General features: G+C 35.9%; 2 protein-coding genes across 3 annotated transcripts in view; one reads left to right on the top strand and one right to left on the bottom strand.

Moving 5' to 3' along the window:
- LOC126830053 (beta-1,3-galactosyltransferase 1) overlaps positions 1-11554 on the bottom strand; it is an 18279-nt gene continuing 6725 nt past the window's right edge. Inside the window, exons 1-2 of one of the 2 annotated variants that reach the window (XM_050560270.2) lie at positions 10024-10176; positions 1-6860 (exon numbers count right to left, since the gene is read on the bottom strand). In XM_050560270.2, coding sequence (XP_050416227.2) covers positions 5511-6833 — 1323 coding nt within the window. In that variant the 5' untranslated portion in view covers positions 6834-6860; positions 10024-10176 and the 3' untranslated portion in view covers positions 1-5510. Of the gene's footprint in view, positions 6861-10023; positions 10177-11554 lie in introns of those variants that run through there. The other variant, XM_050560274.2, reaches the window with a different exon arrangement.
- The window catches only part of LOC130014335 (beta-1,3-galactosyltransferase 5-like), a 20112-nt gene continuing 19602 nt past the window's right edge, over positions 11045-11554 (top strand). Inside the window, exon 1 of the mRNA XM_056103386.1 lies at positions 11045-11253. The gene's annotated coding sequence lies outside the window, so the exon portion shown is untranslated. The remainder of the gene's footprint in view (positions 11254-11554) is intronic.

Below are 11554 nucleotides of genomic sequence, written 5' to 3'. Positions count from 1 at the left end.
TTCATTTGAAAATGGATTGGAGAACAGGCTAAGTCTATGATGACTCCTCTCCAGAATTTACAAAAATAAATTTAATACACATACATAACATTGCACAACAAGAACATAATAATCAATATATACATGTAAAATATACAAATCATTTGGGACTAAAATATAAACTAACCATTTATACATATATACAGTTGTCCGTTCCGTTCTTTTATTTTATTTGTTTTATTTTATTTTATGATACCAATGTAATAGTAGTACAAGAAAATCAATAGTTTGTCCACGGACACTCGAATGGATGGAGCATATAATGGTAAACATCTTCAAAATGATGTCCACGCGCACAGACTGGACCATAAGTTAACTGTCTTAAAATCTCATGACCGTTTAAATCAGTTCTGCCTAATCTCACTTTACTGTATTATCTGATTTTTTCTATCTCCAATATACATTATCATTGAGATTATTTTCATAACAATAATTGCTTATAGTATATAGCATGGTTTTTTTTTTTTAAAGTTTTATGAGGATTCGCTTAACAACACCGCGTCATAAGTAAATATAAGTTTACATCATTTACTGTCAAGTGTTTGCAATTCCCAGATTCTAATGTCCCATCAACGTCTCTGACATATAGGGAGTAAAGAGTAGGGGAAAGGGAGTCCCCTTGCATAAAACCAGTGGTTAAATGAAAATAATCAGAATAATTACCAAGAAATTTTACGCGAGCCACGATTTTTGAATACATGGATTTGATTAAAGTTAGAAACTTTCCAGTTCTTGCTATTAAAGTTTATATATTAAAGATACATTATGTAAGATTTGGGTAAAAAGTATGCCGTTCTTGCTATAATAGTTTATATATTAGGGTATATTATGTATCTGTAAATATCGATTGACGAGCATACCCATGGGAAACACGAAAAATATACATGTAATTAAAAACATTATATCTTCATAATACATGGAGCGAAACGAATTTGACAATAGTTCAAAATGCAAAATAAATTTAAATCCGATAGTCTAAAGAGTTGATTATGGGCTTGTCATGTTAATACATGTGTAAATAATGGTTTATAATAACATTTGAAGCCAAACTAAGACCTGTGACAGACAGATTTATATGTAGATCGTACATAATGTATCTGTAACAAAACATCCCGTTATAGCACACTAACACTATTTATGGAATAACAATTACTGGTTTATTAAAATGCAAGGTTTTGACAATGATAGTCTCGTCTTTATCAAGCAAATGATAACATATATGTTCGTTCGTTCGTTTCTAGAGTTTTACGTCCATTTCCACCTAAGGTGATATCGTAGACAACAATATATGTAGTTGTTGTTTATCACAGATTTAACGTCCAATACAATGAATATGATATTATGGACAGGTTGATTTAATTACATTATTTACACTTTATGTGTCAACCCGTCAGTTTTTAAGTAAGATGATTTAAGTACAATTCTACATATATGTGAATCTACCAACTTGCCAAAGATAATAATTAATGAAATATACTGCCACCATTAATTTCAAGAGCAAAAATTCTAGCAATATTAATACAATTATGCAAGAGCTAAATCTGCCTATTTGCAAGACTTTCTTTAGGCTTTAAAAATGTGTATTAATTAGACATTATGTAATCTATCAAGACTATAATCAACTCTCGATGCCAACCTTAGCCTGTAATATTTAGTGGATTTGAATACGTTTTGTTGTGGATGTAATAACCGCAAAAATGAACAATCGAGAATTTGTTTATTATCATAACAACGGTAGTAATGACGATCGAGGCTAGCCTAGGTTCAAATTGAAGCCATTTGACTGAAATTTTCAGCATATTTTCTGTACATTATCTATTTTAACTAATTATAGCGAGCTCTTTATCTAATCTTCCCTAATTCCCCTTTAAGCAAAGAAGGTAAATAATAATACGCGTATTAGATGAATTGCTTGAATATAATATTAAGTAAGAATATCGAAGCGCTGCTTACCACCCCATCCAATAAGTAGAGAATCAATAATGTTTACCATTAATGTTATAATAAGGATGCTTGTTTAAAAAAAATCGATCAATGGGTCATTCATTACTTTAATTCACCCATCTTTCTTTACTTATGGTCTATGTAACATATAATACAAGTATATGCAATCATCTCGTGATTTTCAATTCGTTCTAACCACACCCGATAGTAATCTGATGCACGAATAACCTTTGGTATTGAAGTGTCGCACCCAGCCTCCTAGTCGATGGGAACTGTCAATGTTTAATTAAAGATGCATTATGTAATTTTTATATAAAGGGCCTTTGGTGTTGAAGTGTCACACCCAGCCTCCTAGTCGATGGGAACTTTCAATATTTAATTAAAGATGCATTATGTAATTTTTATATAAAGGGCCTTTGGTGTTGAAGTGACACACCCAGCCTCCTAGTCGACGGGAACTTTCAATATTCAATTAAAAATGCATTTTGTAATTTTATATAAAATACATAATAAAAAGGGAATATGCTGAAAATTTCTGTCTCGATTTTCATTGCCACCGTTGCTACGATAGTATACAGAGTCTCGATTATTAATTTTTTAAATTGAATTATTAACTGACGACCGTACTTAAATCCGTTGAAAATCACAACCTTCCGATCATCTAGATAGTTGATTTTGGGCTTGGCATATACGAATAAATGTCTAATTATTGATTTATATTTTAACATTTGAGGCCAGGCGAAAGATCTGCAATAGTCAGAATTAGCTTTTACGTTCATCTTTAATATTTCTGTATTATATTTCCCCATTAACGAACAAATGTTGGCATCAGCCAATATTATATATATGATAATCCTGGTTAAAGCCACTGCAAGTATAATTTTAATCCAAAAGATCTTTGCTCATCCGTAACAAGTCGGGGCTACAAAAGATCTTTGCTCATCCGTAACAAGTCGGGGCTACTTAATCCGGCATACTAAAATTGCTCTGAACCTCGTGGGTTTTCACTGGGTCCTCCGGTTTCCTCCCACTGCTAAAGACCCCTACGTGTAAGCGAATTATTGAAATAAAAATTGAACCATGTGTTAGTCCCGAAATGACCTAGTTTGTGTCGAGTGGACATTAAACCCCATTTCTCTCTCTCTCTCTTTATCGCGTTCACAAGGTATTTGGAAGAAAGAAAGGGTGCGGGCAACTATGTATAGGAATGCTGAATAAGATTGGTTTCGCGTTTTGAAAACAATAGATAATAACACAACTGCTTTTTTTTTTTGCTTTTTTTTTTTTTAACGTATTCTATTTTTAAGTTTTGTGTGAAGCATTGGGTTCATTGGTCGACGTGTTAAATCTTAAATCGTTTAAACATTTCGTTATAATTCACATTGTTTTGTAATGATATACCGTTTTGAAAATACTTGTCTCGGATTTTTTAAAATATTTGATATGTATCTATGGCAGTACAAAATTCACCAGTAAAAAAGCCAAGCATTACTGAACAAGCGGTAGGCTTAAAATGTTTCTCTTTGGTCTCCATTGCAATATTGCGATTATTAATCCATGTGGCGGAGACAGTCGCAAAATGAAATGAAATGAAATGGGGTTTAACGTCCTACTGTTCTGCTCCGAACTGGGCTAATGAAGACGGGTATACGCCATACAGTGTGCTATGAGGGTAATTTTGCCCGGACAGCGGCACTACGGCCTACTCTTATATCGAATTCCAACTGTCAAGGGATCTTTTACGTGCACACCAATGTGTACACGGGACCTCGGTTTTTCGTCCCACCCGAACGACTAGGCAGCTGTCCTTGTCAGGCCCTCCGTCCTGCATCACTGACATGGAGGAACCACGCCCGAAAATCTGGATGAACTTTCTCGGCCAATGCAGGAATCGAACACCCGACTTCCAGGCTAGCGAGCCAGCGTCTTACCGACTTAGCAACGTGATCCCCAAGACAGTCGCAAGGAAACTAAAATAATAGTATGTCTATAGTTATAGAATTGCCGGAATAAATTATAATCATTGCTTATAATGTGCAACTTATCTTATGACAGTCAATTCGTTTTAGGTGCATGTATAGCTCGTTCTGAACAACGTTTCGACTACAACGGAATTATCAGACCGTGTATCGGTTATCACTCTTTATTTTAATAGTAAGAATATCTCGTGTTTTCCTTTTTTGAATTACTTCCTCATTCCTCAAATCTGTGATACGGATCAACTATAGCATAGATCTTTGTATTAGAATTATATTTGGAATGTATTTAACCAGACAATCACATATATAATATTGGCTGACACTAATCTTGTTCTCGCACGGGAATACATAACCCCCTCCCGCATGGTCTCTATCGTCATTTTGGCGTATATACATGTACATATACACATTGAGCTTTTTAAACAGAGAAATTCAACACCTCGTTTGACGTCAATTTTTATTACGAATTAATACAATGACATTGTGATTCAAATTCATGGATGCAAAGCATTAATCATGATACCACATAATGTCTATATCATTATCTCGTGCTTTGAATGCCCACCCTGTCTCACATCTGACGATAAAGGATAAAAAACACGGCCGAGAAACTGTTCTCCTAAAAAGTGTTGATTTACAAAAATATTTATGTAGCTGAGCAGGGGAGGGGGGGGGGGGGTGATTTTTCCGTTTTGCAAGGTAAGGTTTGAGATTTTTGAGATTTTTAAGACGGAACTGACAATCGCCACACTTGAGTCAGTTCATTGCTTCTGGTAAAATTAAATTAAAGCATTAGATTGATTTGTTATTTTATGTTGATTAGAGATTAGTGGCGCTGTATAATATTAACCGGAAGTCGTCTTGTTAGTGATTTTATTTCATCTTTATCTTGACGCTTAAAAAAATAATCAGTTGACATCTTAACGCCGGCTTTGATTAGTGATAAGTTGAGTTCTATAAGATTAACTGAAAGTCGGTTTGCTCACTAATTCTAGTTATATTATTGGTTTTCACTTGACATTTGATTAAATAATCAGTTATATCTTAACACCGGCTTTTTACAAGGGCGTTAAATAGAGAATCCCCTACGTGTCCTTATCGACGGGTGTTGATATTTTTTGACATCAAAAAAGACGAGTAGGAGATTTTATTTATCACCCAACCATTTCTTACCTGCACAAATAGATAAATATAATTCTTTCACTTATACTGAACCTGATTACATTACAGCGTAGTGACACATCATTTTTGACAGCAATTTACCTATTGCAAAGTCCTATATATTGACCCAGTGTTTCCTTCAAGGTCAATTAAATAAAAATAGTTTCTTTTTAATAAAAAAAAAGAAGTTACTTTTTATTTTAAAAAAGTGGTTTCTTTAAACTAAAAGAAAGTAGTTCCTTTTTAATTGAACAATCAAATTCATATAAAGCGATATCTCCTTAGGATATTATGTAATTTATCACACAAGCGATATCTACTATAGAATGTGTTATTGGACGATAAACTAATATCTCACAAGAGAAATCACGATTGATTGCATGTAATTCAAGAATGAGGGGTAAACGTTGTACTGTTTTGTCCAACCGGTGTCGTTTTAAAATGTCGCTTCATTAACTCGAACCACGTGGCATTGTATGAATCCTCTGACACAGTGACTGCTAATACGTGACAATTTATTCCCTTTTCTCGTAAACATTTAAATCCGGGTATTCTTGGATCCATTATTAAATCTTTCGTTTGTGATATAATTTTGATTCCCCCAGCTTTGTTGGCCAACATTCCCGTCACAAACACATCATCCAGCCAAAAGAAAGAAACTGTGTACGAAGCTCGGTAAAGAAGAGGAATTGTGTCCCCACTATAAATCATAACCATACCGTGACAAAATGGGTAAGGGAAATGACTATATCCCACCAAAACATCTTTCGGCACAGTCCACTTTCCTTTTCGAGGAACAATCCCCTTTAATGTTGTCCTACAAAAGATTGCCTTGGAAGCATGTAGATTATGAGCAGGGAACACCTCTAAGAACTTCCACATATCAAAGACGACGTCATCATCAACTTTAACTACATATTTCACTTTTGAACAATAATGTGAAACCCAATGTAGACCCATGACTGCTTTATATGTTAAATTATGGTAAGTGTCGATAAAATTTCCTTGAATGATATCACCATACTCAATATGCTCTTTCATAATTTTAACTATTAGATCCACAGTTTTCACTCTCCCTATCAGAAACACAGTTCGGATGTTGAACGGTAAGAACGTAGTACTTGAACCGTACGTTGTACGAATATTTTGTCGACGGATGAAATGATCTGGAGCCGTATGAACGACTATGATAATTGTTAAATTATCTGGACATACACTCACATTATTTAATAAATAATCACCGTTAAAAATTGGATTCACAGTTACGTTATTTGTTACTTGATTGACATTTTTATTATTTATTACTTGATTCGCTTGATTGACAGTTTTGTCATTGAATACTTGATTGACAGTTTTGTCAAGATTCACATATTTGTTTTTTAAATTTTGCTTCAAACTACCACCTTTTACAATAGGATTGTTATAGGTGTTGTTTGAAGATTGGGTTTCATTTTTGTCGTTCGGCATTGGATCTATGCTTTCTTTTGGATCGAAACTTCTCTTTGGCGATGCCGACTCCAATACGTAAGATTTTAATACTTTATTTATCATCATGTTTGTATCGATTGACATCGAACTGAGGTCCCTTATGTAATTGTTTTTCGGTGTTTTCCACGTATGTACACAGTCCACAATTAGATATATAATAAGAAGGACTACAGTATATTTTAAATATTTCGCAATGCTGCATCTTGGAATTATCCTTGCCATTATTATATTGATGTCGGCTTTTGTGGTCTGAAAATAGAAAAAAAAACCTAGTTGAAACTATATTAACTTGATATAAAATGGAACTAAATGGAATTCTTGTCACCATTATATTGATTTAACCTCCTATCATAAGAACTTACAAATCAGTTTGATGCAAATAAGTATTATGGACAGAGCTCCTTTGATTTACACCACCTGTCCCAATATCATTACCGTCTAGAAGGGGGTTATAATAACGAAATAAGGAGGTAAACGGCAACCCGGTTTTACCGTTCGGTACATTTATAACCTCTACTATATGGACACAACGACGTTATATGGACACAGAATATGTATCTTATGGTATGTTTTAGGCTCGGTTATCCAGAATATCGTGAAATATTATTTCGTTTTGTTGATTTAAAGTCTCCGTGTGTGTGGTGAACCGATGTTGCGCTAGGGTTAGGGTTAGGGTCTTGTAAACTGACTCTTTAACAGACGCCCCGAGTTGGCCTTTATGTCCCTATGACGGAGGTCTGTAAATTTACCGAACGGTAAAAACGGGCTGCCATTACTTCCTTAAAGAGCGATTTAGTTCGTTATTATTTCCCCCTTCTAGGCGGTATTAATAATGGATCAGGTGTTTTACACCCTTTATGCTTAGAATGGAGAGAACGCGGTTCATTCTGCACCCATAGAACTATCTAGAATGGATCCCTGCCCTGAACGACTCCCCTGTTGAAAACCCCAGTCTAGGCCATTTTGTTATGAGTTTCTAATCCGTTTTATGTCTTTACAAAACTAAATAATCAGTTTTCAATTTGATTAAATATGAAAACAGAAGAAAAATAATGAATTCTCGTAGTATACTAACATTGTCGACGTAAGAATTACAATAGAGACTTTTGGCAAGCGGAATTTTTCCCATCCGTATCACGTATCCGTATTGTATACGTGATACGTTGCGTCAATGTAGTTTTAGAGTTTTGGCCGATTTTCGCGTCGCGTACTAATGCGTCGCTGAGCTGCGAGCTTAGTTCTATTACAGCATGATGACAGAGTATCTAGCCTAAAATGTCCAAGAGGGAGCGAAGTCGCTCGACCGTCGCTGAGCTATTAAAAAATTTAAATAATTTTGGTTTCACTAATGTATCATTTCAGAAAGTTTATACCCTTTACCATAGAATAAAATCATTTACAGATTCGCAAGGTCCAGCCCCCTAAATTTAGCACGTAGATCAACCAGCATGCAGACAGACAGGAAAAGTATGAAAATTCCGATAAAAAAACCCATCAAAAAATAATGATTAAATTCCAGTCCTTATCTTGGTTAAAATCACATCAAACATTCACCTTCGTGTTCTAGAATACACATATATTCATAAAAACGCTATGATATAACATTTCAGCGTCTAAAAGTAGCACAAAAGACGCTAAAAAGATGAAAATGTTATACGGACCTTTTCCGTATGAAAGTTGTTCGATACGCGCTGCCGTATCCGTGTGCCGTATCACGTATGCGAAATACACACACATTGATGACGTCACACACAAAACCCATACGAATACGTGATACGGACCAGGAATTTACGCTTGCCAAAAGTCTCTAATGTCGACCAACAAGCTTCGTGTACAGTTGTCAAGAGGGGATGATTGTAGTCATACTGAGTAAGTTTCGTATGAACACAGTCAACATATATCTGTTTGTATTTAGTCTGACTATTACCAAGGTTAGATAACTTCAATGGACCGAGGGTTAGGTGTACGTTCTGGCTACCTTTGGTAACAGTGGATATAATGTATTCTGTCAATTTGAGAGGAATGGTGCGCTCTATGGAGGTCGCGTATTCGATCCCTGCATTTGCCGAGAAAGTTCATCGTGATTTTCCGGCGTGGTTTCCCCCTTGTCAGTGATGCAGGACGCAGGGCCTGACAAGGACAGCTGTCTAGTTGTTCGGGTGAAACGAAAAACCGAGGTCCCGTGTACACATTGGCGTGCACGTAAAAGATCCCTTGGCAGTTGGAATTCGATATAAGAGTAGGCTGTAGCGCCGCTGCCCGGGCAAAATTTCCCTCATAGCACACTGTATGGCGTATGCCCGTCTCATTAGCCCAGTTTAGGAGCAGAACAGTAGGACGTTAAACCCCATTTCATTTCATTTCTTATGAGCCTTTATACTATATTCAGCCATGAAAGGTCTTTTCTTATGAGCTGTAATACTATGTTGAACCATTGCAGGACTCCTAACAACCTTTCTGTAAGCCCACAATGGAGGCTTTGTTATTGTGATACGGTGAAATACGAAAAAAATCCTCGGTGAATACATGCCCATGTTGTAGATTTTAAAGAAGCTAAAGGACGTCAAAATGAAATGAAATGAAATGGGGATTAAAGTCCCACTTTTCTGCTCCGACTGGGCTAATGAAGACGGGTATACGCCATACAGTGTGCTATGGGGGAAATTGTGTCGGGTAGCGGCACTACGGCCTACTCTTATATCGAATTCCATCTGTTAATGGTTCTTTTACGTACACGCAAATGTGTACACGTTGCCTCGAGTTTTTGTCCCCTCCGAATGAGTTTACGTTGCCCCTTTCCAGGCCATCTGCCCTGCGCCACTGTCAAGGGGGGCACCACGCCTGAAAATTGTCCAAATAAAGTATCGACTTGGGTCGACGTAGTGTGTTATTTCGTCTATTGATGGGAATCGCACGATATAAATAAATTGTTGTTTGGAATGGTTAAGTCTGTTTACTTATTGGCCGACAGAAATGAAATGAAACGGGGTTTAACGTCCCACTGTTCTACTCTAACTGGGCTAATGAAGACGGGCATACGCCATACAGTGTGCTATGAAGGAAATTTTGCCCGGGCAGCGGCACCATGGCCTACTACTATATCGAATTCCAACTGCCAAGGGATCTTTTACGTGCACGCCAATATATACACGGGACCTCGGATTTTCGTCCCATCCGAAAGACTAGACAGCTGTTCTCGGGAGGCCCTCCGTCCTGCACCACTGACAAGGGGAAACCACGTCGGAAACTCCTTTGACCGACAGTGAAACACAACACAGGTTATCAGTGGCATACGGAGGTTTGGTAGCTTGCTCAATAAAGTTAAAGGAGCTACTGTCTTAACCATCGTAAATTTTAAACGGGTTTCCTAGATTATGAACAAACTACTTAACTTTGGTTATTATTAATTTACCTGTCTTTATGTATGAAATTTACTCCTGTTAAATAAAATCCATTGCACAACTAAATATCTCAACGAAGAAAAAAGTTCTCTCTTGACAAATTGAAATCCCACAAACGTTCTACACAGAAAAATACGTCACTCTTCGGGAGATATCATTTCGTATAAAGGGGTGACAGCATGGCAAATCGAAACGTTTTTCGGTACTATTACGACCATTCAAGTTTTGTATAAGAATAAGCTATAAGTCTCGGCTCGGTATTGAGTTTGGGCGCTCACACACATAACTGCCCGTATTCCTTTATCGTGTTACCATTTTTTTTACATTCTAGTAAAATCTCTGCAAAAGTTTGTAACTTGAACTTTCGAAATATTTTGTTTTAATTATTTGATTAGAGATTCGGATGGGGCAATTTTCTTTTGAACAGCACTCATGCTAGACAAAAACAATTACATTCATTTTACGGGCCTTAAATATTACGCATGACTATCTTTAATACTTTAATATGATGTATACAATGATAATATATAGATTTATACAGAGTATTTACAACTATGGGCTGACAATGTAATACGCATTATAAACCCATGCACTCAATAGGCACTTTGAGGGCGGCCGCAACACGCTTATAAATGTTATTGAAGCGGTTATTATTTGATCGAAAGAATGCTATCAAATTGACAATACACACGGAAATTTCGGTGGTGAGCTTCATGATCCTTATAAATGTTATTGAAAGCGGTTATTATTTGATCGAAAGAGTGCTATCAAATTGACAATACACACGGAAATTTCGGTGGTGAGCTTCATGATCCTTGTTAAATTATTTATAACATAAAAAAGATAGGAAATTTTTAGTTTATATATGACTTTATTTTTATGAATATCCGCGCAATCAGTGATACTTTCATTGTGAATCAAATTTAATAGACTGGCGATCAATGGTTTCAATATAAATCTCCTATGTAATAATAATTGCCTTCAGTTGATATTTTTCGTTGCGCAAACACAAATGATCGCAATGATCGCGCTTTGTTTTAATTGCAACACGTGGTTGTCAAACTATCTGTCAATATCAAACCACCCCCGCTACATTGGTTTCGCCCAACACGCGACGAAACTCATATTGTCTTGAACTCAAGTAAATACGTCAAATGTTTCAAGAGAGAACTTTTTTATTCGTTGGGATATTTAGTTGTGCAATGGATTTTATTTAACGGGAGTTGATATCAAACACACAGGTAAGTTTATAATAACCAAAGTTAAGTAGTTTGTTCATAATCGAAGAAATCCGTTTAAAATTTACGACGGCTCAGACTGTAAACCTCTAACTCGATATTTCCATGACATTTAAAATTAAAAACACGAATTCAAATTCAATATTGGCTCATTTCAATCAATATTGATGTTGTGATCTTGTCGTGACAATATGGGATCCTAATATACAAAATTTATGATAGAGTGAACATTTACAATCACTACCGGAGTCGTGTATTTTATTGTTTCGATCACCATTTGTAATAAACAAAGTAATTAGTACTG

Source organism: Patella vulgata, chromosome 1 (assembly GCF_932274485.2).
Source record: "Patella vulgata chromosome 1, xgPatVulg1.2, whole genome shotgun sequence".
In the NCBI taxonomy this organism is placed as follows: Eukaryota; Metazoa; Mollusca; class Gastropoda; family Patellidae; genus Patella; species Patella vulgata.
Note: the sequence above shows the minus strand (reverse complement) of the source record. Positions and strands in the feature narration are given on the sequence as shown.